A 21,533-nucleotide genomic window follows, 5' to 3' on the forward strand; every position below is an offset into this window, starting at 1 on the left:
GTTAAATATCAGTCCCATCTTATCTGTTCACCTCGGCATAGCGATGTGACAGCCGCAGCAGCCAACTGTACCAACCTTCGTACAGCGAAAAATCATCGCCGCCATTACGGTACAACGAGTCGCTCGCAAAGGTTGGTTGCGTGAAAAGTGAAACAAATTAAGAAAACGGCAGTCAAAATTGGATAAAAACGTACGGCGAACGCTTGCTAAAGCTGTAAGTAGTGCAATGGGCAGTGATTCATGCTACCATAACGTTTTCTTTTCGCCAAAAACGCCAATCTCAAACTCCGTCCGTAAATCGATCCGTACGCCATGTAGTGTTGTGCACGCGCGTGTGTGTGTGTTACGCTTAGGGCTAAGCAATTGGGGCCACGGGAACAGAAAAACGAGAAGAGAGAAAAAAACGCCTGCGTTGGAAAGCTAGATTGATTGACACACCCAGTCGAAAAAGTACTCGGCGTACCTTACGTGTGATATGGATGCATCTAAATCCGTAAATTGGAATGTTGAACGAACGGAATAGCAATCCCGAGCGGAAGCGCACTATCCTTTCCAGGTCTGTGCGTGTGCTCCTGCTTTCTCTCCCTGCATAGCCGTGCCGCGCCCTACAAGCGCGAGCTGGTGTGAAAAATCGATATTTTCAACGACCCATGGAAAACGCTACGCATTCAGCACACACTGCGGCATTTCGATTGATTCGACCGAAAGCCAATAGGGTTGTGTGAACAGTTCTGTGAGTGTTCTTACCAGAAACATTCGTCTAATGTTTAGGGCGTTTTCTTTAATAACGTTGCATGTCGAACGGTTCTTGAAGGCGGTATGTCCCCCTTGAGTTGAGGTACGTAAACAATCCACCAGAGTTGCCTATGCAAGGGTTGTTACTCCTGGAGAAAAAAAAAACTGTATATTTCATGGAATAATTCCGTAGAAGCAAATGTCAATTGAATGAATGAACCGACCGAACCCCACCAACCCAGGCCACCGCCTCACTGCCTTTGACCCTTACGCTGATTGGTTGAATCCGATATTGATGCGGCATAAAGTAAACCAAACAGCTTCATGCGCCAGATTACGTCATTGCCTTTCGTTAGGTTATTTTTAAACATTACCAGCTCCGGCGGCCGCAACACTGATCATCGTGATACGGGATGATGATCTAGTGTGCATGTGTGTGAATTCATTTCCGTTTAAGCATGGGGCTAAGCGACTGCTGCTGGATGTTACAAATTCTACACTATTTCATGTTGATTTGAAAGAATTGATTGTTTGTGTTCGTTTTGGGGAAAAACGCAAAAAAAACAAACAATTCAATACAAATCTTTCTAGCCGTTTCTGCACTTGACTTCCAAATAGAATGTAACCTCCAAGCTCAAAGCATCTATAAAAACCATCCAGCAGTAACTGCCTGATTGGACGTGGAATTCGATGGCGTCATACTCGGTGTGGTGCTTGGTTTGTAAGGGTGTATCTTTTCCACCGCCTATGCGATAAGATAAGCAGCATGCATGTTTTCACGGAGTGTAGAGTGTTAAGGTGTGTAGTCACCAATGACAAATAACAACTATGTGGTGTACAACTTGATACGCAGGGTTGTTTGCAATTGAGAGTGGCATTTGTGAAATATCCTAACCAAGAAACTGCTGAGTATCCAATCTTTTACGTGGATATACTAACCGAACTGATTAAATGTTCCAATATGCGCCCTTCGCCTGAAACGATCTTCATATTGTACACATACCAAGTCGTTTAGTGAAATGAACGTTCAAGTGTTTAACATAAAATTATGTTGAAAGTCATCTACGCTTATGCTGGTGCTACTTGATATGGGAGTCAACAAACAAAACAAAAAAAAACAAACCGTTAAGAAGAGAAAGACAATGAGAGAATAATAGAGAGAGAAAGAGAGAGAGCATTTAAAGAGAAAGAGTGAAGAGGGTGTGTAAATTGAGAGAAATGATTGCCAACAACATAAAAAGAAAACAAACCGCGCACGATGCGTGGACACGACGAGAGGTGTATGCAGATGTGCATGCCGGGTGTCGATGCGTATGTATAATGTTGAATGGCAATGAAGCCATCCAAACAGGCAAAACATGTAATCCGGTCCAAGAGAGACTGGGCGGAAACAGTTACCGACAAATTCAACGGATGACTAGATTTCGCTGCTGAGTATTGACTTTCAAGTGTTGTCTGTCGTAAATGTTTCACAGCATTGGTATTGTGTTGTTGGTTTTGCTATGCGATAGTTACTCACCTTAGCTACGTTTTTGTTTTGTACCATCCGTTTAAGGTTCCAGAGTGATCATTCAATTTAAAAATAGAAGCAATCAAACATGTTGACATCATAATCACACATTTTTTTGTTCCACTAGGTGGTTTTTGGGACGATGATTCTTTTTTGTTTTAATTCAATGCAAATTCTAAACCACCAATCTTTTTGAAGATCATCTTTCGTTGTTTGCGCTCATATAAGTATAACGGCTCACATTGTAGTTATGTCGGAATGGAACATTTTGCAACAATGATCCACCCTAATGTAGTCACAAAAGCTACCAGTTATTATGCAGCCAATTTTATGCACGATTTATGGTTGTTTTCGACGTTGTTTTTTGTGTAACTCTCTCTTTACTCTCGTACACCTGCATTCCATCTGTGTATTTGTAGTGTTAGTAAGGAGGTTGAGACCATATTCGATTGTGGTGCAATGTTGGTTTCAATTTTTCCCATGCAAGAAATGGAAAAAATGGCTTTCAACAGTTCTTTTACCTACCTTTTGTTAACTATATAAATGTATTTATGCAAATGAGAAACAGCGAACTTATGGTTTATGTTGTTACCTTTAAAATCTGACGTTGCTCCTTTATCTCTCTTTCTCTTTCTCTGTGTTTCTCTCTTTTTCCTCTCTATTTCTCTCTTTCTCTACCGCTGTCACTCTCTCTCACTCTCTCTCTCTCTGTCTGCCACTTCCTGGTTGGTAAAAATTGTCAAAAAATGGGCCAACTTTTATGTTCTTCTTTCGTACGGGTGTGCGCGATCCCGACGGATCCGTAACACCAAACCATCGCGATTGACACGATCAATTCGAATTCGAAAAAACTCCATTTGGATTCTCTTTCCTTCAATGACTGGTACAAATGCAATGCGAATGCAGTTGCAGAATCAAGTGCTGCGCTGGATTTTGCGGAACCGGTGACGAAAGAAGAACAGAAGTGAAGCGGGGGGCGAGGGGAGCGAAGAGTGAACGACACGTTCCAATTCTCCGCACATACTACACAAACCCACACCCACAAACATACCTCCTGGCTATCTAAATACACTCCCGTCCCAGAGAGGGGAAGTGTATGTTCATTAGGTAGGTTGGACAACCCGGCCCATTATCCGTAACATCCGCGCCTATCGTCTCAGCTGCAAGGATACTGCACCTGCACGACGCGAAGGAAAGCCCTATAGCCAACAAAGGGGACAGAAGGGATCGCGCGGACTAGAGAAGGTGCGGGAGGATGGCACAGGCCACTGCTACTACTACCACCGGTACCCGCCAGCAGTCTGACGCGGGTGACGAGCTGGTTCCAACAACGCCCACGGACGATGAGAATCTGTTCATCAATCCGTCCGACGGTCTGCCGAACGAGCATCCGGCCTTGCCGAGTGCATATGATTCCGACAGCGAGTCGAACCCGGTGGCAGACGACGATCTGTTGGACGATCTACCAACATCGATCATCGTAACCAACATCCACTCGGAGGTGTTTGCCGACGATGCGCTCAAGGCTAGTCTGGAGGAACTGTTTCGCACGTTTTCCGAAAACACCACCTTCCAGTGGCTGAAGAGTTTTCGCCGGTTGCGCGTCAACTACGACAGTGCGCTGGCAGCGGCAAATGCGCGCATTCGGTTGCATCAGTACCCGTTCGGAAAGTCCGTCATAAATTGCTATCTGGCTCAACCGGTGACGCCGGTGTCGAACACAAACCTTAAACCGCCCGCACCTGTCAAGCAGTTCCTTATATCGCCACCGGCATCGCCGCCGGCTGGCTGGGAACCGGCTGAGGAGGGCGAACCGCTCGTTAACCATGACCTGTTGGCAGCGTTGGCCAGCTTAACGCCGGGCGAAAGTCATGAAATTCACGCGCAATCCGAAAAGCATCCGGGCATCATTTTACACACTGCAGCTGAGCAGCTGGAAGCGGCAGCAGCGGCCGCAGCGGAAGGGGCGGATGACGATGAGACGGGCGCGAAATCTTCTAGCATGGGCAGCAGTTTCGAGGACGATGATCCGGACAAGGAAAACTCACCGGTCGTTGGAACGAATGCGCGCAAACCTCGTATCATGCAAACACGCTGCCCAGAGCGCAAAAGTTCCACCTAGATTGGTTGTTCAGCCCGGTCGTCAATCGATCGAAGCGAAAGGTTAAAGTTTCAAAATGGATCTGAAACCGAATGAAAGAGTTTGTTGCAATTGCGAACCTAAGAGCGAATCCCCCTTTGCGATAGGTGGATCAAAAGATATTGTTGGGCTTTATTGTAGCAAATGGAACAAGATCATGTAAAAATGTACTATCCCACAATTGTTCATTCTTGAGCTCGTTCTCCGTTCCTGAAGCTTATTCGCATTCGTGTCATGATCTCGCGATTTAGGAGGGAATCTACATGTCTGTTTGTCCGCGGACAGCGTAATATGGAACGGCAGGCAAGCTAGTTTTGTAATTATATCCAACAGTGATCGTACGGTACGCACCTTTCTGTCTAATGTTGATGATAGGTTATCGGTTTCGGTTTATTTTTTATGTTGATAAGGTTTGCGTGTTAGATATATCGGTCGAGTAAGCGTATAACTTCTTCGTGTTAGGTACATTAGACAGCGTCAGTATCAATCAAAGTTGATTTGATTGTGTTGCTCTTATATTGGTTTACTTTTCTTAATGGCTGTAAAAATGGTTATATATAAAAAAAACAAATCATCTCATTGCCCATATTATGTTCTTCTCTCTTTCCACATTTTCGAGTTTAATTATCTTGAAAATAAATCAATTTGTATTTTATTTGTTTGTTAAACATTCAAATTTATGTTAATGCGTTAAGTTATGCTTTAACTCTTGTGCATGTTTTGGGAATAGAAATTTTCTTCATTCTTTAAAATAATTTGATAATCGCTATGTATGCCGTTGGCTTATGTTCATAACTCACCGCTGGAGATGTGCTCTTTGTTATTTACAAACAAAATCAAAAATATGAAGCATATCGAAGTGTTTTAAGGCGAAAGTCAGAATCCTAACAAAAGTACATACAGCTGGCACAAGCCACTATATCTATTCAAGACGTTTGATTTTGCATACAAAAAGAGCATGCGTTGTGCGGGAACCAAAGTTTGTAAAACAATAACCAACAGCGTTGTTACATAACAAGTCCATGGGTGTGTTTTGCTGGGAGGAATTCTTGTTCCATCATTATCTAACGCAGTGTTGATACCAAAATGCTGGAGGAGAAACCGTAAATATACATCTTCGATTCCAAAATTCCTAATCCGTACGACGGGTTTGTTCCTCCACGCCCTTTTCCATGGTGTTGTCCTTCTAGCGAAGCGATTCACTAAATCGAATCGACTGTATTGAAAGTCGTCGTGTGAGATGGGTCTGATGTTTATGTGCTTATGTGTAAATTGTATTCAAGGAAGAATAACGATGTTGTTGCTATCGGATGTGTTACTTTTCCCGTTTCCTATCTACTTAGAGATGAAAACTGCATGTACACATTTATATGCTCTCGGACTCAACGCTCAGTGTGTGTGTGTCCGCCAGGCGTGTTTTATAGCTGTTATATCTATTCGACGATGACGAGCTAAGAGGTTCGTTTGTGTTGTGCTCATCTAAAATGTTTGTCCTGTGTAATGGTGGTTCGGGTTTGGAGCGTTTTTTTCTATATATTTTTCTACGCTATTACTACGCAACACGATGTACCGCACAGAAGGCACATTACCACACTGGCCATCAACAAAACATCACCTGGTCAACCTTTTGATCCCCTAACAGTGTGTGTACAATAGACATAACGATACCCAGTAGAACCTTTTGAAGGGGATCTTTTGGTAAAGACAGGGCACTATATTGTCACAGTACTTCCAATATTTATCGTAACGAGATATTAAACGTTGAACTGATCACACGGATACCGGTAAAAGGGACGAACCAAACCGATGCATAACATAATGCAAAGTAAAACAATATTTTAGTTAGTGCTACGGACGAAACGTGAATGCTAACTAACTAGTGTGTTATACAATGAATACAAATGGCTTTAGCGGTAGACAAAATTATAGACACACGATTTGAGTTCAAGCAACAAACCATACAATTCACTATAAAGGTCTTTGGAATTGATTAGAAAGTGTGAGCTGATTGGTAAAATATGCCCGGTTTTATTCATCCAATAGATGAGTGTAATGGGAATGAGGAGTAATAAAGCAAAGGTTAGTACCGTGTAATGAACGTGGGAGATATCCAGATGAGAAAAGGATCTCGTTAATTTTATCGTCAAGGCAAACTAGTAGTGTAATAATAGTGAAAATATAGACGAAACGACAAGGAGTGAGAGAACGTGTGTTTGAAGATAAATGACTAGTGTAGAGGAAAACAGATTTAGCAAAACAATATCAAATGAGTTTGGTAAGTGATGGATCAATTATTATTATTGATGAGGGGTGCAGCAGATTGAAGGATATTATATACATAACTGTCAAATAAAGTTTGATATAGATTTAAATGGTTTAATGTTATGTTGTTATTGGTTGGTGTTACTGATCGTCACTAACGAATGGAAAACTGAACAAAACAAAACACATAACACTACATGGCGGCGACAAAAAAGACGGACAGGGTTTACATTATCGTTTGTTATGTTGGGTGTCGATGGAATTTATGTGTTATGTGTTTCCTCGCATTGCTGCATTTCCATATATTTACAGGTTTTCATATAAAATCATCCAACCGGAAGGAATTATACACCAAAAGGACATACCGTAGCGACAAAAAACTAATATTAGAAAAACAATTATCTTCATCTATCATCAACAAATACAGAAAGAGGTAAATTAAAATGAATGAAAACATCCTCACAAGAACGTTTCAGTAAAGTCGTCGTTTGCTTTTCTTTTATTGCAGGCTTAAAAGAAGAAATTAACAGCATTAGATTTAAACATAACAGAAGCCAGTAACAATGGAGCAGTTTACCCCGAAGGAAGTGCGCATTCTGGAGAGTGCCGAAGACATCCAGGAACGACGTGATCAGGTGTTGAATCGCTACAGCGAATTTAAGCTCGAGACACGCCAGAAGCGCGAAAAGTTGGAAGATTCGCGTCGCTTCCAATACTTCAAGCGCGATTCTGATGAATTGGAAAGTTGGATTAACGAGAAGCTGCAGGCGGCTAGTGAGGAGAGCTACCGCGACCCAACTAACCTGCAGGCGAAAATCCAAAAGCACCAGGCGTTCGAGGCAGAAGTGTCGGCGCATAGCAATGCGATCGTTGTGTTGGACAACACTGGCCAGGAGATGATCAACCAGGGCCATTTCGCGTCGGAAACCATTCAGCGTCGGCTGGAGGAGTTGCAGCGCTTGTGGGAGCTGTTGCTGTCACGTCTGGCCGAAAAGGGTATGAAGCTACAGCAGGCACTAGTGCTGGTGCAGTTCCTTCGCCATTGCGAGGAGGTTATGTTCTGGATCAAGGATAAGGAAGCGTTCGTGACGGCGGATGAGTTCGGGCAGGATCTGGAGCATGTCGAAGTGCTGCAGCGCAAGTTCGACGAGTTCCAGAAAGACATGGCCTCGCAGGAATATCGTGTCACGGAGGTTAATGAGCTGGCCGACAAGCTGCTGTTCGGTGGTCATCCGGAACGGGAAACGATCACGCGCAAGAAGGAGGAACTGAACGAGGCCTGGCAGCGCTTGAAGCAGCTGGCCATATTGCGCCAGGAGAAGCTGTTCGGGGCACACGAAATCCAGCGTTTCAACCGCGATGCGGATGAGACGGTTGCGTGGATCGCTGAGAAGGATGTCGTGCTGTCGTCCGATGATTACGGGCGCGATCTGGCCAGCGTGCAAGCGCTGCAGCGCAAACACGAAGGTGTGGAGCGTGATCTGGCAGCACTCGAAGACAAGGTGGCCGCTCTCGGTACCGAGGCCGGGCGCCTGTGCAGCATTCACGCCGATCACAGCGAACAGATTCGTGAGAAGCAGGCAGAGATCGCTGCGTACTGGCAGTCGCTGACCGCGAAGGCTAAGGAGCGCAAGCAGAAACTCGACGAGTCCTACTTCTTGCACCGTTTCCTGGCCGATTTCCGCGATCTGGTATCGTGGATCAATGGCATGAAGGCGATCATCTCCGCGGACGAACTGGCAAAGGATGTTGCCGGGGCGGAGGCGCTTCTGGAACGCCACCAAGAACATAAGGGCGAGATCGATGCACGCGTGGACAGCTTTAAGCTGACCACGGAGGCCGGCCGGCAGCTGCTCGAGCGCGAGCATTATGCCGCGGCCGAGGTGCAGGAGAAGCTGGCTGCGCTCGAGAATGATAAGAGCTCGCTACTGGTTTTGTGGGAGGACCGCCGCATCCTGTATGAGCAGTGCATGGATCTGCAGCTGTTCTACCGCGACACCGAGCAGGCTGACACGTGGATGGCGAAGCAGGAAGCTTTCCTCGCTAACGAGGATCTGGGCGATACACTCGATTCCGTCGAGGCGCTGATCAAGAAGCATGAAGATTTCGAGAAGAGTTTGGCAGCCCAGGAGGAAAAGATTAAGGCGCTGGACGTGTTCGCAACGAAGCTGATCGACGGTCAGCATTATGCTGCGGATGATGTCGCTCAGCGTCGTGCAATGTTGCTGGCGCGCCGTTCCGCTCTGCAAGAGAAATCTTCGGTACGTCAACACCTTCTGGAGGATTCGAACTCTCTGCAACAGTTTGAGCGCGACTGTGACGAAACCAAGGGTTGGATTAGCGAGAAGCTAAAGTTCGCTACTGATGACAGCTACCTCGATCCAACCAATCTGAATGGCAAGGTACAAAAGCACACTAACTTCGAGCACGAGCTGACGGTGAACAAGAGCCGCATTGAGGACATCACGGCAACGGGCACGAAGTTGGCCGAGAACGAACACTACGCGGCGGACAAGGTGAATGCTCGCATGCAAGAAATCGTAACATTGTGGGAATCGCTTGTACGGGCCTCGGACAAGAAGGGCTGCAAACTGCAGGAAGCGTCGCAACAGCAACAGTTTAACCGCACTGTCGAGGACATTGAGCTGTGGTTGAGCGAAGTGGAGGGTCAGCTGCTGTCGGAAGACTACGGCAAGGATCTAACTAGCGTGCAAAATTTGCAAAAGAAGCAGGCTCTCCTGGAAGCAGACGTTATGGCCCACCAGGATCGTATTGAGGGCATTAAGGTGGCTGCTAACAAGTTCGTCGAGAGTGGTCACTTCGATGCGGATAATATTCGCGCTAAAGAAGCGGCACTATCGAAGCGCTACGCTGCCTTGGCTGAGCCGATGGCGATCCGTAAGCAACGTTTGCTAGACTCACTGCAGGTGCAACAGTTGTTCCGCGATTTGGAAGACGAAGCGGCGTGGATTCGCGAAAAGGAACCGGTAGCCGCATCAACGAATCGTGGCCGTGATCTGATTGGTGTGCAGAATTTGATTAAGAAGCATCAAGCAGTTCTTGCGGAAATTAATAACCACGAGAGCCGATGCGCTGGTGTTATTTCCAATGGAGAGCAGATGCTTACTGAGCAACCGACATCGAGCGAGGAAATCAAACTACGCCTGGATGCCCTTAAGGACCAGTGGAATTCGTTGAAGGAGAAATCCAACCAGCGTAAGCAAGATTTGGAGGATTCATTGCAGGCACATCAATACTTTGCCGACGCGAACGAAGCTGAATCGTGGATGCGCGAGAAGGAGCCGATCGTTTCGAACCAAGACTACGGAAAGGATGAAGACTCTTCAGAGGCACTGCTGAAGAAGCATGAAGCTCTGGTGTCGGATCTTGAAGCATTCGGTAATACCATTCAAGCACTGCAGGAGCAAGCGAAGAACTGTCGTCAGCAGGAGACACCGGTGGTGGACATCACCGGTAAGGAGTGCGTGATGGCCCTTTACGACTACACGGAAAAGTCGCCGCGTGAAGTGTCGATGAAGAAAAATGACGTGCTAACGCTGCTTAACTCTAACAACAAGGACTGGTGGAAGGTTGAAGTGAACGATCGTCAGGGTTTCGTGCCAGCGGCGTACATCAAGAAGATTGATCCTGGACTAAGCGCCAGCCAGCAGAATCTGATCGATGGTCACTCGATCGCGAAGCGCCAGATGCAGATCAACAGTCAGTACGATAATTTGCTTGCATTGGCTCGTGAACGTCAGAACAAGCTGAACGAGACGGTAAAGGCGTACGTGCTTGTTCGTGAGGCGGCCGATCTGGCGACGTGGATCAAGGACAAGGAGAGCCACGCCCAGATCAAGGATGTCGGCGAAGATTTGGAAGAGGTTGAGGTACTGCAGAAGAAGTTTGACGATTTCAACGACGATTTGAAGGCAAACGAGGTACGTCTGGCGAAGTTGAACGAAATCGCCATCCAGCTGACATCGCTGGGACAGACGGAGGCCGCACTGAAGATCAAGACTCAGATCCAAACGCTAAACGAGGAGTGGGCTACGCTGCAAACGATCACACAGGAACGTGCGAGCCAGCTCGGATCAGCCCACGAGGTGCAGCGCTTCCATCGCGATGTCGACGAAACTAAGGATTGGATTGCAGAGAAAGAGAACGCCCTGAACAACGATGAGCTGGGCAAGGATCTCCGCGGTGTACAAACTTTGCAGCGCAAACACGAAGGCTTGGAACGCGATTTGGCTGCACTGCAGGACAAGATCCGTCAACTGGACGAGACGGCAAATCGGTTGATGCAATCGCATCCGGATACGGCCGAGCAGACGTATGCCAAGCAGAAGGAGATCAACGAGGAATGGCAGCAAGTCGTAACAAAGGCACAGCAGCGCAAGGAGAAGCTGCTCGATTCGTACGATCTGCAGCGGTTCTTGAGCGACTACCGTGACCTATCCGCTTGGATTAGCTCGATGATGGGACTGGTGACGTCGGAAGAGCTGGCTAACGATGTTACCGGAGCGGAAGCGTTGATCGAGCGTCATCAGGTGAGGAAAAAATGTTGGAAATTCGTAATTGTAAAAACATACATTTCAGAATAATTGCCCTTTGGGGAGGGATCGATGTTGTTTTAGGCGAGTTTTCCCTTTTTCCCAGCCCCAATTTTATTGTCGTATACGGTTGGTCCATCACTTTGTGTAAGCGTGTTTATTCCATTTGTCCTATGTCCCTTTCTAGTGAATGAATGTTATTATTATCGTTAGTGTATTTTTATAGAATTAGTGTACATCTGTGTTACGTGAAAGTGGAGATTATTTTGTTCCAGTATTCATCAACGCACTGGAATCACTGGACGAGAAATTCGAAGTCATGTTATTAAACACGCAAAGCATTCATTTTGCACGAACTTTTCTGCAGTTATATTTGTTTATCACCATCGAAAAATGGTCGTCGCTGTGAGAAAACAGTATTGACGTTTTTTTTAGATATGTTCACAATTCCAGACAAGGACCTGACTACAGAAATATGTAACAATTGGCTCCTTAACACTGATTTATTTTTAAGTTTTTCTTCACTTGACCGGAAGATTACATCGAGTTTTTTGTCATCCTTTTAATCGGAAAGAGGCTTAGCATCTGGCAAAAGATAGTAAACAATATTTTGGATTCAATATTTTGGAGACGAAGTTTTTTTTTACATCTAAATTAATCAATGAATATTAGGTTTTACCATACGGTCAAAATCTGATGTTCGTTGTTGCAATCAAACCCGTACTAAAATGTGATTCTTTTCCAAATCTGCCATTTTTATTTTTCATAGAATCATCGTGCCGAAATTGATTTTCGTTGCGGTCTCCCGCAGGTACAGCCGACTAATTGCCACAACACACTACCCAAAGCCACGCCATGTTTTGTGTTTTCAATAATTGTTTCTAAGCCTTATCTAATTAGTGCTTTACATATCATGCATCTAATTTCCGTTTCACCACAATATGATTAATGTCCACTGTACTATGCTTTTAACAATATGTGGGTAAACATATTTTCAATGGCAATAACATAGTTTTTGAGTTAGCTTTATCATCATTGCCGATTATGTTTCAGACGCAGAAATATTTGGCACCCTTATGTGTGTGTGTTGTTTTTTTTTTTATTAACGGACAAGGTTGGAGAGTTTTTTAAACCATGTTTTTCGTTGCTAAATGATAATTTTGCGATCAGTTTCTTCTAGATTGTCTGTTTAATTTTGGTGTACTTTTTTCTATAACATTCGCTACATGCCGTTGCTGCAGTGCCGTTTTAATGAACTTTTGTTTTTCTAGCCTTTTTAATACAAACACATCATTCATACTCAAAATGGGCCATACGTGCAAAGTCATGTAACATTCTCGCGTTCGTAATGTTATTAACTTTTTTCGAATTTCGAAAGACTATTTATTTACTTTTAGTAAATTTAGGAATCAATCGCTATCCGTTAGTGTCTTCTAACAACTAGTGACTAGTTTCAATTATTTATAGACCTTCACAAGACTACACCTCCCACCGGTTATTAATATATTGTTCGCTCATGCTTTTCGTTTCATTCGTGAGGTGATCAACAGCATAATAGGTGTATAATTATTGCTATTAATTTACGCTCACCGGTATTCATAATTTTGCTATCATTTTTGCTCACATTTTGCGGGGGTGGAAGCTCACTTAACCGCACAACTAAACATAAAGCAATACTAAATGTTTCCCTATTTTGCACGATCGCACATACCATGCTCCTTTACATCTTTAGGAACACCGCACCGAGGTCGATGCACGCGCCGGTACTTTCTCGGCCTTCGAACAGTTCGGCAACGAGCTGCTGCAAGCGAACCATTATGCGGCTCCCGAAATTCAGGAAAAGATCGAGAATCTAGCCAAGGCCCGGGAAGAGTTGGAGCGTGCCTGGACTGCACGTCGTCTGCAGCTTGACCAGAACCTGGACCTACAGCTGTATCTGCGCGATTGCGAGCAGGCTGAAAACTGGATGAGCGCTCGCGAGGCGTTCCTGAATGCAGAAGAGGTGGACTCAAAGGGAGACAATGTAGAGGCGCTGATCAAAAAGCACGAAGATTTCGATAAGGCGATCAACGGTCATGAGGAGAAGATTGGTGCGTTGCAGGTGCTGGCGGACCAGCTGATCGCACAGGAGCACTATGCGGGTAGGTTGATCGATGCCAAGCGACAGGAGGTGCTGGATCGCTGGCGTCACCTGAAGGAGGATCTGATCGAGAAGCGTTCGCGTTTGGGCGATGAGCAAACGCTTCAGCAGTTCTCGCGTGATGCAGATGAGATCGAAAACTGGATCGCAGAGAAGCTTCAGTTGGCTACGGAGGAGAGCTATAAGGATCCGGCCAACATTCAATCGAAGCACCAGAAGCATCAGGCATTCGAAGCGGAATTGGCAGCAAACGCCGATCGTATTTCGAGCGTGCTAGCGATGGGCAGTAACTTGATCGATCGTAACCAGTGCAGCGGATCGGAAGAAGCCGTGCAGAAGCGTCTGACGCAGATCGCTGATCAATGGGAGTACCTCACGCAGAAAACGACCGAGAAGTCTCTTAAGCTGAAGGAAGCAAACAAGCAGCGTACGTATATTGCTGCGGTGAAAGATTTGGACTTCTGGTTGGGTGAGGTGGAGAGCCTGTTGACATCAGAAGACGCAGGCAAGGATCTGGCTTCGGTGCAAAACCTGATGAAAAAGCATCAGCTGGTGGAGGCGGATATTCACGCGCATGAGGATCGCATTAAGGACATGAACAGCCAAGCGGACTCGTTGGTGGAAAGTGGCCAGTTTGATAGTGCTGGCATTCAGGAGAAACGTCAATCGATTAACGAACGTTACGAGCGCATCCGCAATCTTGCTGCCCATCGACAGGCTCGTTTGAACGAGGCAAACACTCTGCACCAATTCTTCCGTGATATCGCGGACGAGGAGAGTTGGATCAAGGAGAAGAAGCTGTTGGTCGGATCGGATGATTATGGACGCGATTTGACCGGAGTTCAAAATCTGAAGAAGAAGCACAAGCGCCTTGAAGCTGAACTTGCATCCCATGAGCCTGCCATCCAGGCGGTTCAAGAGGCGGGTGAAAAGCTGATGGACGTGTCGAATTTGGGAGTACCGGAGATCGAGCAGCGTTTGAAGGCTCTGAATCAAGCGTGGACCGAGCTGAAGGGATTGGCGGCTACTCGCGGTCAGAAGCTGGACGAGTCGCTCATCTATCAGCAGTTCCTGGCTAAGGTCGAGGAAGAGGAGGCCTGGATTACGGAGAAGCAGCAGTTGCTATCGGTCGAAGACTATGGTGACTCGATGGCGGCCGTGCAGGGTCTAATGAAGAAGCACGATGCGTTTGAGACGGACTTTGCGGCACATCGTGACCGTTGCTCGGACATCCGCGACCATGGTCAGACTTTGGTAACGAACAATAATCATCATGGTGACAGCATTTCGCAGCGTTGCGTACAGCTCGACAAGAAACTGGAGAATCTGCAGGCTTTAGCGACACGTCGTAAGACGGCCCTGATGGATAACTTCGCCTATCTGCAGTTCATGTGGAAGGCGGACGTGGTTGAGAGCTGGATCGCTGATAAGGAAAATCACGTCAAGTCGGAAGAATTTGGACGTGATTTGTCTACTGTTCAAACGTTGCTCACTAAGCAAGAGACATTTGATGCAGGTATGTGCTCTTCGAAAATACATATACTCTTTAAACCCATAATCTCATTTTCTATAAACCATCTTATTCTAGGTCTCTCGGCGTTTGAACATGAGGGCATTCATAACATTAGTGCACTCAAGGATCAGCTTATCAACGCAAACCATGCCCAGTCGGCTGCAATTCTTAAGCGCCACGAGGACGTGCTGACACGCTGGCAGAAGTTGCGTGCCGATTCGGAAGCTCGCAAGTACCGTCTGCTGAACATGCAGGATCAGTTCCGGCAGATCGAAGATCTGTATCTCACGTTCGCCAAAAAGGCTTCCGCTTTCAATTCGTGGTTCGAGAACGCTGAAGAGGACCTCACGGATCCGGTGCGTTGTAACTCGATTGAGGAGATTAAGGCGCTGCGCGAGGCTCACGCCGCTTTCCAAGCTTCGCTGTCGTCAGCACAGGTAGACTTCCAAGCATTGGCCGCGCTGGATCAAAAGATCAAAAGTTTCAACGTCGGCCCCAACCCGTACACCTGGTTTACTATGGAAGCTCTGGAGGATACATGGCGCAATTTGCAGAAGATCATCGAGGAGCGTGACGCAGAGTTGGCTAAGGAAGTGCATCGCCAGGAGGAGAACGACAAACTGCGTAAGGAGTTTGCCAAGCACGCGAATCTGTTCCACCAGTGGCTGACGGAGACAAGGTATGGTATTTGTTATGTTTTGAATTCCTCAATTTTAATCTCTCTGTAGCACTATAATCCTCCCCGGTACTGGAGAAAGAAAGTTAACGGTGCATTCTATGTTTTTTTTTGTTTCCTTAAATTGTTTTTCTCTATTCACATCACACGTATGTACCACGTGACCTCGGTAATAAACATTAAACACTATATTCATTCTTCCAACCATCCACACCAATCGCATCGTTCTGCGACCGGCAATTCAATTTTTACTGAACTTTTCCCTCGCCATACACAACATCCAACTACAAACACCTTTGCCAACACCTTGCCTTTCTATGCCGTGACAATCAAAGATACAACATTCTTGGCTGGGACAAAAATGGGTAACGAACGAGTGTTGTGCTCACTGACTGCTGATCATCGTTCGATGGTTTGCCCGCAGCAACGCATTCTAACGAAGATGAAGAAGCATGGCTCCCTTCTAACATTACTAATTATTTTAGAGCAGTAAAATCAATTTCATGCTTGGGGCAATTCGCACATCAGACATTTTGGATTATATTGAATTCATGAAAATATAAAAAAAATATCATTTTCAAAATTTTAAAATGATTCATGCATAAACCTTTTGCTTATACTGCAAATAACTTTGTAACCTTCCGCCACACAACCACAATGTTAACGTGCATACACGGGCTGCAAGAGTGGAGTGATCTAAACAACACCCAAACGCTGTTTTTGCAATTGTTATTAATATTCAACTTTGATTCTTCTACGACAGAACGTCACTCATGGATGGATCGGGATCGCTGGAAGAACAATTTGAGGCGCTCTGCCACAAAGCAAATGAAATCCGTGCTCGCCGTGGTGACCTGAAGAAGATCGAGGAGCTAGGTGCCACGCTGGAAGAACATTTGATCCTGGACAATCGCTACACGGAACATTCAACGGTCGGGTTAGCGCAGCAGTGGGATCAACTCGATCAACTCGCTATGAGAATGCAGCACAACCTGAAACAACAGATTCAAGCCCGCAACCAGTCCGGCGTGTCGGAAGACTCGCTCAAGGAATTCTCGATGATGTTCAAGCATTTCGACAAGGACAAGAGCGGCAAGTTGAACCATCAGGAATTCAAATCATGTCTGCGTGCCCTTGGTTACGATCTGCCGATGGTGGAAGAGGGTCAACCGGATCCGGAGTTCGAGGAAATTTTGAATGTGGTAGACCCGAACCGGGATGGCCAAGTTTCCCTGCAGGAATACATCGCCTTCATGATCTCGAAGGAAACGGAGAACGTGCAAAGTTTCGAAGAGATCGAGAATGCTTTCCGCGCAATCACTGCCTCCGATCCGCGACCTCGTCCATACGTCACAAAGGAGGAGCTCTATTCCGTAAGTACCATGGTCGAAAACTGTCTCGGTGATATACTAAACGCGTAGTACTACGTTTAAATCGTTTCTATTTAAAATCTTCCGTAGAACCTCACCAAAGACATGGCGGACTACTGCGTGCAGCGCATGAAACCGTACAACGACCCGAAGACCGGCCACCCAATTACGGGTGCCTTGGATTACGTGGAGTTCACCAGAACGTTATTCCAAAACTAAGCACCCAGTATCGGCATCGATCAGCATCGGGTTGGGCATTACTAAGCCAGCAAATCGCCTGCGGTGTCCGATGATGTCGCCTTTTAATAATTTGCTACTAAATATTTTTTAAATGCATTTTGACGATAAACAGAAGAGTTCCCCCGTCGGGAGAATAATATATATTTACTTTTCATTTGATATATTTATCTAAATTTTGCGACCAATCGTCAAACGCGGCGCTTGAGTAAATAGTGATAGTGTTAGGGCTTGATCGAACAACCAACCTTCCGCCATTTCTTTTTTCACTTTCTAAAAAAGCTTTCTACGGCTTACGCGAGCGACGAATGTGTATCACAAACGCAAACAAAACGAACGAAAAAATCTTAAAAAAACGACTCAAAAACCGTTTCGCTGATTAAAGTCTAATGTGTTGTGAAACAAACGGACGTTGATGACACATTTTTCTGGCCGGTTTCTTCTCTGAAACGGACTTTGAACTGTGTGTTTAAAGAGCATCCGCTTGGTACTGCAACAAACTTTACTGTTAAACTTCCAAATATTTGAAGGCAAAAGTAGTATATTTAACCAAAACAATATCTTTCCACCTATGCTTGTTGGTGAACGATTATAGTAGTATGAAGAGGTATTTATTTACACCACAGTTGACCACGTTCGGGATGGGGAATGAGCGGAAGGTAATGTGTTTAGACAATTGCCAGAAATGCGCAAAATCAAATGTTCAGCTTTCACAATGCAAACGCATGGCGTTCCTCTCCAAACGAGGAAACGTTGAACAATGCACACAAACGCAGCTACAATATCGATATATATGTGTATTTCTATTTATCACTGGCATCACTATTCGACGGATAGAATACATCCGATCGCAAAATATTACTATATCTTCTTCAAATAAATGATTGCAAAAATTATACATTTTCGCTACTTTTCTTTCAATTCGGTAAAGTGTCGGACGTTAAGGAAGAGAGCTTCGTGTGAAGGTTTGTTTTATTTGCCGATTCTTATATATTTCGCGTCTTTGCAACGAATGGAATTAAACAACTCGGTCTGCATTTGATGCAGTACAGGGTGGACTAATCGGAAAGACTGGAATACGAGTATGCTGCTTGAAAGAACACTTGCGACACTAGAAAAAGATACCCTTCACGTGCTGGTCTAATATTTTCTTCGTCTCCTCGGTCACGTCGATCAGGGTGGAGCTCTTGTTGAGGATGATGAACACGTGCCGCGAGTTGCAGCTGCGCTTCACTATCCAATAATCGTCGTGCGTTTTCACGATCGTCTCATCCATCACGTTTGATCGATTGCTGCGAACGTCATCCAAAAGGTCGACGATCAGGTTCATCACATCGTTCGGAAGCCCACTGCCATTGACCGATTGGTACTGCATCTGACCCAACCGCACCGTACCACGATGTTGCAGGTTAAGCTCGTTGAAAAATATAAACTTTGGTGCCGTTGCCGAATCGTCCTTGCCTCCGGCGCATCCGAAACTGTAGCTCGATTCACCACTACTCTGCAGATGCTGACTAATGTCCGAGGAAATGCTCGTTAGCTGCGGATTAACGACCGCATTCAGTTCCAAATAGAGCGACTGCTCGTTCTCAACCGCACTGTCATCGAGCAACAGGCACAGGGAAATGTTCTGTACCTTACGGCACACCATCAGTGTGTAGCGTTTGATTTTGCCTTTCTCGGTCACGTAAGCTGGGCGCGTTTGCTTTGATTGGGACAGATGATCGAACATGGGACTGTGGAAGTACTCGTACAGTGTGTACAGATCGGTCGGGTTAATACCGCTCCATACGACTTGATCGCTGTACAGGAAAATACAATGTTTGATCGGCACAAATGTGGCCTCGATCATATTGATAAAATTCTGCACCCGCAGAAAGAGCAGTTGATTTAGAGGCAGATACTGTACGCTACCGAACGCATCCACGACGTCACACTTCTTCATCTGCAGGTGCAGTATGTAGCTCTGATAGAAGGCTTCCAGTTTGCCAATCAGGTTGGCCTGTGCATCCAGCTCTTCGTTCGGTTGCAGATTGTCTAGGAACGTGCCGTGAAACATGCGAAACATTCGGTAGGATTGGCGCAGTACCGATTGATAGATTGTGTCGTGTATCGTATCCCCGTGGTACTCGTTGTAGTCACCCGTGTCGCGCGTCTTGCGATCGAACGGAACGTTCAGCGTCATGATCATCCAGTAGCCGGATTCGGGCTGGTAGTAAAATTGGCAAGTCTTCTGCGTATGCATCGTCTGTACGCTGTCATCTTTGGTGAATGTGCTGGGGTTAACGAGGAATGATCGTATTATGCACCATTGCGATTCGAGAAGTTCCCAGTTCTTACTCACTTGCTAAATTTGATGATAGCTTCACTTAAACCAACGTCCTTTATTTTGGTATCTATGTCGGTATCATGTGGATGATAAAACAACACCTTCTTCTCTTCCTGAAAACGTAACAGACGCGTTAAAAACTGAAGCAATTGTTCGGATTTATCACAAACTTACCTCGCCCTCCTTAGGCCCAAACGCTGAGTTAAAAATGTAAAAGCTTCTCAGAGAAAGTTCTGCCGTAAGAACGGGAGTAGTCATCTTGCTGGGAAAACGAAGAGTTAGAGCTTGAGGTGAAAATTTAATCTTTCATCCAATTTTTACGCACTTTTCCAGCACAAATTGCGTTGATTGTTGTTCTGTGTTTATTTTCTGTTCTCTCTGGTCTTTCTCGACAACCACCGGTGACAGTTCGTTTGTTTACATTCTCCTGATAACACGCGCATCGAACATGGGTTCATACAATAATCAATGATTTATGTTTCTTTGTTTCTAGTTTTAAGTTATAGAACCAAACGAATTATCAAGAAAATAATAGCGATAAATTATCGCAAATTTAAAAATATATAATAATTTCATTTTGTGTTTTATTGAACCAATCGCAGTTCACCCCGAGCCACGAATAGATGACGTTAGCGTAAACTGTCAACTGTCGGAATAAATTGTGGCTTTCTGTTTCTGTTTTTAGCGGAAGCTGCACAGAACAACTCGCACAGGGAAAAGATGGAGAAAATCAACCGTAAATCGTCGGCTCGTGCTTCGATTAAGCTGGCAGAGCTAGACTATACGCCGGTACTGATCGCGCTAGCAGTAATCCTCCTAACATTTGGTAAGAATATGCACCAAACATGCCATCCACTTTCGCTAATTCACTTCAATCGTTGCAGTGGTTCTGTTCCTTTGGAAGCGCAAGAAGACCGTGCGATCGGCGGTATTGTTCACCGGTCTGTGCGATTCCGGCAAAACGTTCCTGTTTACCCACTTGTGTCTTGGAGGAGGTCGCGAAACGTACACGTCGATCAAGGAGAATGTGGGAATCTTCCAGACGGAAAAGGGTCGCGAACTGAAGGTGGTCGATGTGCCCGGGCATGAACGATTGCGCGGAAAGTTCTTCGATGAGTACAAAAACATGGCCAAGGCAATCGTGTACATGATCGATAGTGTTTCGGTTCAGAAAGACATCCGAGATGTTGCTGAGTAAGTACATATTTCTCGAATGAAGCAGAAATTTGATAAGTAATGAGCGTTGCTCGTTTCCTTTGCAGCTTCCTGTACACAATTTTAGCAGACAAGGCCACCACCAAAATTCCAGTTGTAGTGCTGTGTAACAAGCAGGATGAAACGTTGGCCAAAAGCGAAACTGCCATCAAAAGTATGCTGGAAAAGGAAATGTATGTCATACAGGCTTGTTAATCCACGTTGCTGTTAGTTGAATGTTTGTCAAATTGTTTTATTTGCTTATTCCAGCAATATTGTACGCCAGACCAGACGAAGTCAACTGCAATCGGTCGATAACAGTGCGTCGTCGGATACATTTTTAGGGAAATCGGCCGGTGTGGATTTTGAGTTTGAGCAGCTCGGACAAAGGATACGCTTCGTTCCGTGCTCGGCAAAGGATGAACAATTCGAAGGACTGACAACATTCCTGGAAGCGCTGTGAGTGTACCACCACGCACGCAGAAGGCACACTCTTGCGCTGTTCATATCGTCCCCGTTTCTCATCATTTAGTTTTATGTGTTTCAATCCGTACGTAATAAAACTGTTTCCATAATAACATCGGTATTAAACAATTGGATTGTGTGCAAAAGCTTCATGGTGATGTATAATTTATGTTTCTTGGTAAGAAATGTATAATTCAACATGCATACCGGTGAATCGAATGAGGGAACAATCGGACAAAACATTTACACTAGCTGAAATAGAAATTGGGACAATGTGAAACGTGTTTCCAAGTCATTTTCATTACATATTCGTTAGAAACATTTGAGGACTTAAATCAAATTTTATCTAAAATAGATTAAATTAGCTTTTTTTATATAAAATATGCTCATTTGTCCAATTTCTTCGTGC

General features: G+C 45.3%; 4 protein-coding genes across 7 annotated transcripts; 3 read left to right on the forward strand and 1 right to left on the reverse strand.

Annotated features, from left to right (window-relative positions):
- Positions 1 to 112: 112 nt before the first annotated feature.
- Positions 113 to 6,942, forward strand: LOC128303868 (protein sarah). The gene is made up of 2 exons (XM_053040948.1): positions 113 to 214; positions 3,152 to 6,942. The coding sequence occupies exon 2, from the start codon at positions 3,501 to 3,503 to the stop codon at positions 4,365 to 4,367; it is 867 nt and encodes a 288-aa protein (XP_052896908.1). The 5' UTR covers positions 113 to 214; positions 3,152 to 3,500; the 3' UTR covers positions 4,368 to 6,942.
- Positions 119 to 18,028, forward strand: LOC128303867 (spectrin alpha chain). Of its 3 annotated transcripts, XM_053040944.1 has the most exons (9): positions 119 to 214; positions 6,960 to 7,080; positions 7,156 to 11,197; positions 11,970 to 12,011; positions 12,933 to 14,856; positions 14,929 to 15,532; positions 15,865 to 15,894; positions 16,293 to 16,902; positions 16,990 to 18,028. In XM_053040944.1, exons 3-9 carry the CDS (start codon positions 7,211 to 7,213, stop codon positions 17,116 to 17,118), a joined length of 7,326 nt encoding a protein of 2,441 aa, XP_052896904.1. In that variant the 5' UTR covers positions 119 to 214; positions 6,960 to 7,080; positions 7,156 to 7,210; the 3' UTR covers positions 17,119 to 18,028. The 3 variants fall into 3 exon arrangements, with proteins under 3 accessions (XP_052896904.1, XP_052896905.1, XP_052896906.1); XM_053040945.1 differs by lacking the exon at positions 11,970 to 12,011; XM_053040946.1 differs by lacking the exons at positions 11,970 to 12,011; positions 15,865 to 15,894.
- A 92-nt stretch (positions 18,029 to 18,120) lies between these two features.
- On the reverse strand, positions 18,121 to 19,845 carry LOC128303730 (vacuolar fusion protein CCZ1 homolog). 2 transcript variants are annotated; one of them, XM_053040785.1, is made up of 4 exons: positions 19,790 to 19,845; positions 19,640 to 19,727; positions 19,481 to 19,578; positions 18,121 to 19,412 (listed from the first exon to the last, which is right to left on the reverse strand). In XM_053040785.1, exons 2-4 carry the CDS (start codon positions 19,721 to 19,723, stop codon positions 18,248 to 18,250), a joined length of 1,347 nt encoding a protein of 448 aa, XP_052896745.1. In that variant the 5' UTR covers positions 19,724 to 19,727; positions 19,790 to 19,845; the 3' UTR covers positions 18,121 to 18,247. The 2 variants fall into 2 exon arrangements, with proteins under 2 accessions (XP_052896745.1, XP_052896746.1); XM_053040786.1 differs by having other exon boundaries at positions 19,640 to 19,829.
- A 239-nt stretch (positions 19,846 to 20,084) lies between these two features.
- Positions 20,085 to 21,151, forward strand: LOC128304189 (signal recognition particle receptor subunit beta). The gene is made up of 4 exons (XM_053041349.1): positions 20,085 to 20,291; positions 20,350 to 20,659; positions 20,728 to 20,853; positions 20,930 to 21,151. Exons 1-4 carry the CDS (start codon positions 20,186 to 20,188, stop codon positions 21,120 to 21,122), a joined length of 735 nt encoding a protein of 244 aa, XP_052897309.1. The 5' UTR covers positions 20,085 to 20,185; the 3' UTR covers positions 21,123 to 21,151.
- The last annotated feature ends 382 nt before the right edge of the window (positions 21,152 to 21,533 follow it).

The sequence above is a fragment of the Anopheles moucheti genome, chromosome 3 (assembly GCF_943734755.1).
Source record: "Anopheles moucheti chromosome 3, idAnoMoucSN_F20_07, whole genome shotgun sequence".
NCBI classification, from domain to species: Eukaryota; Metazoa; Arthropoda; class Insecta; order Diptera; family Culicidae; genus Anopheles; species Anopheles moucheti.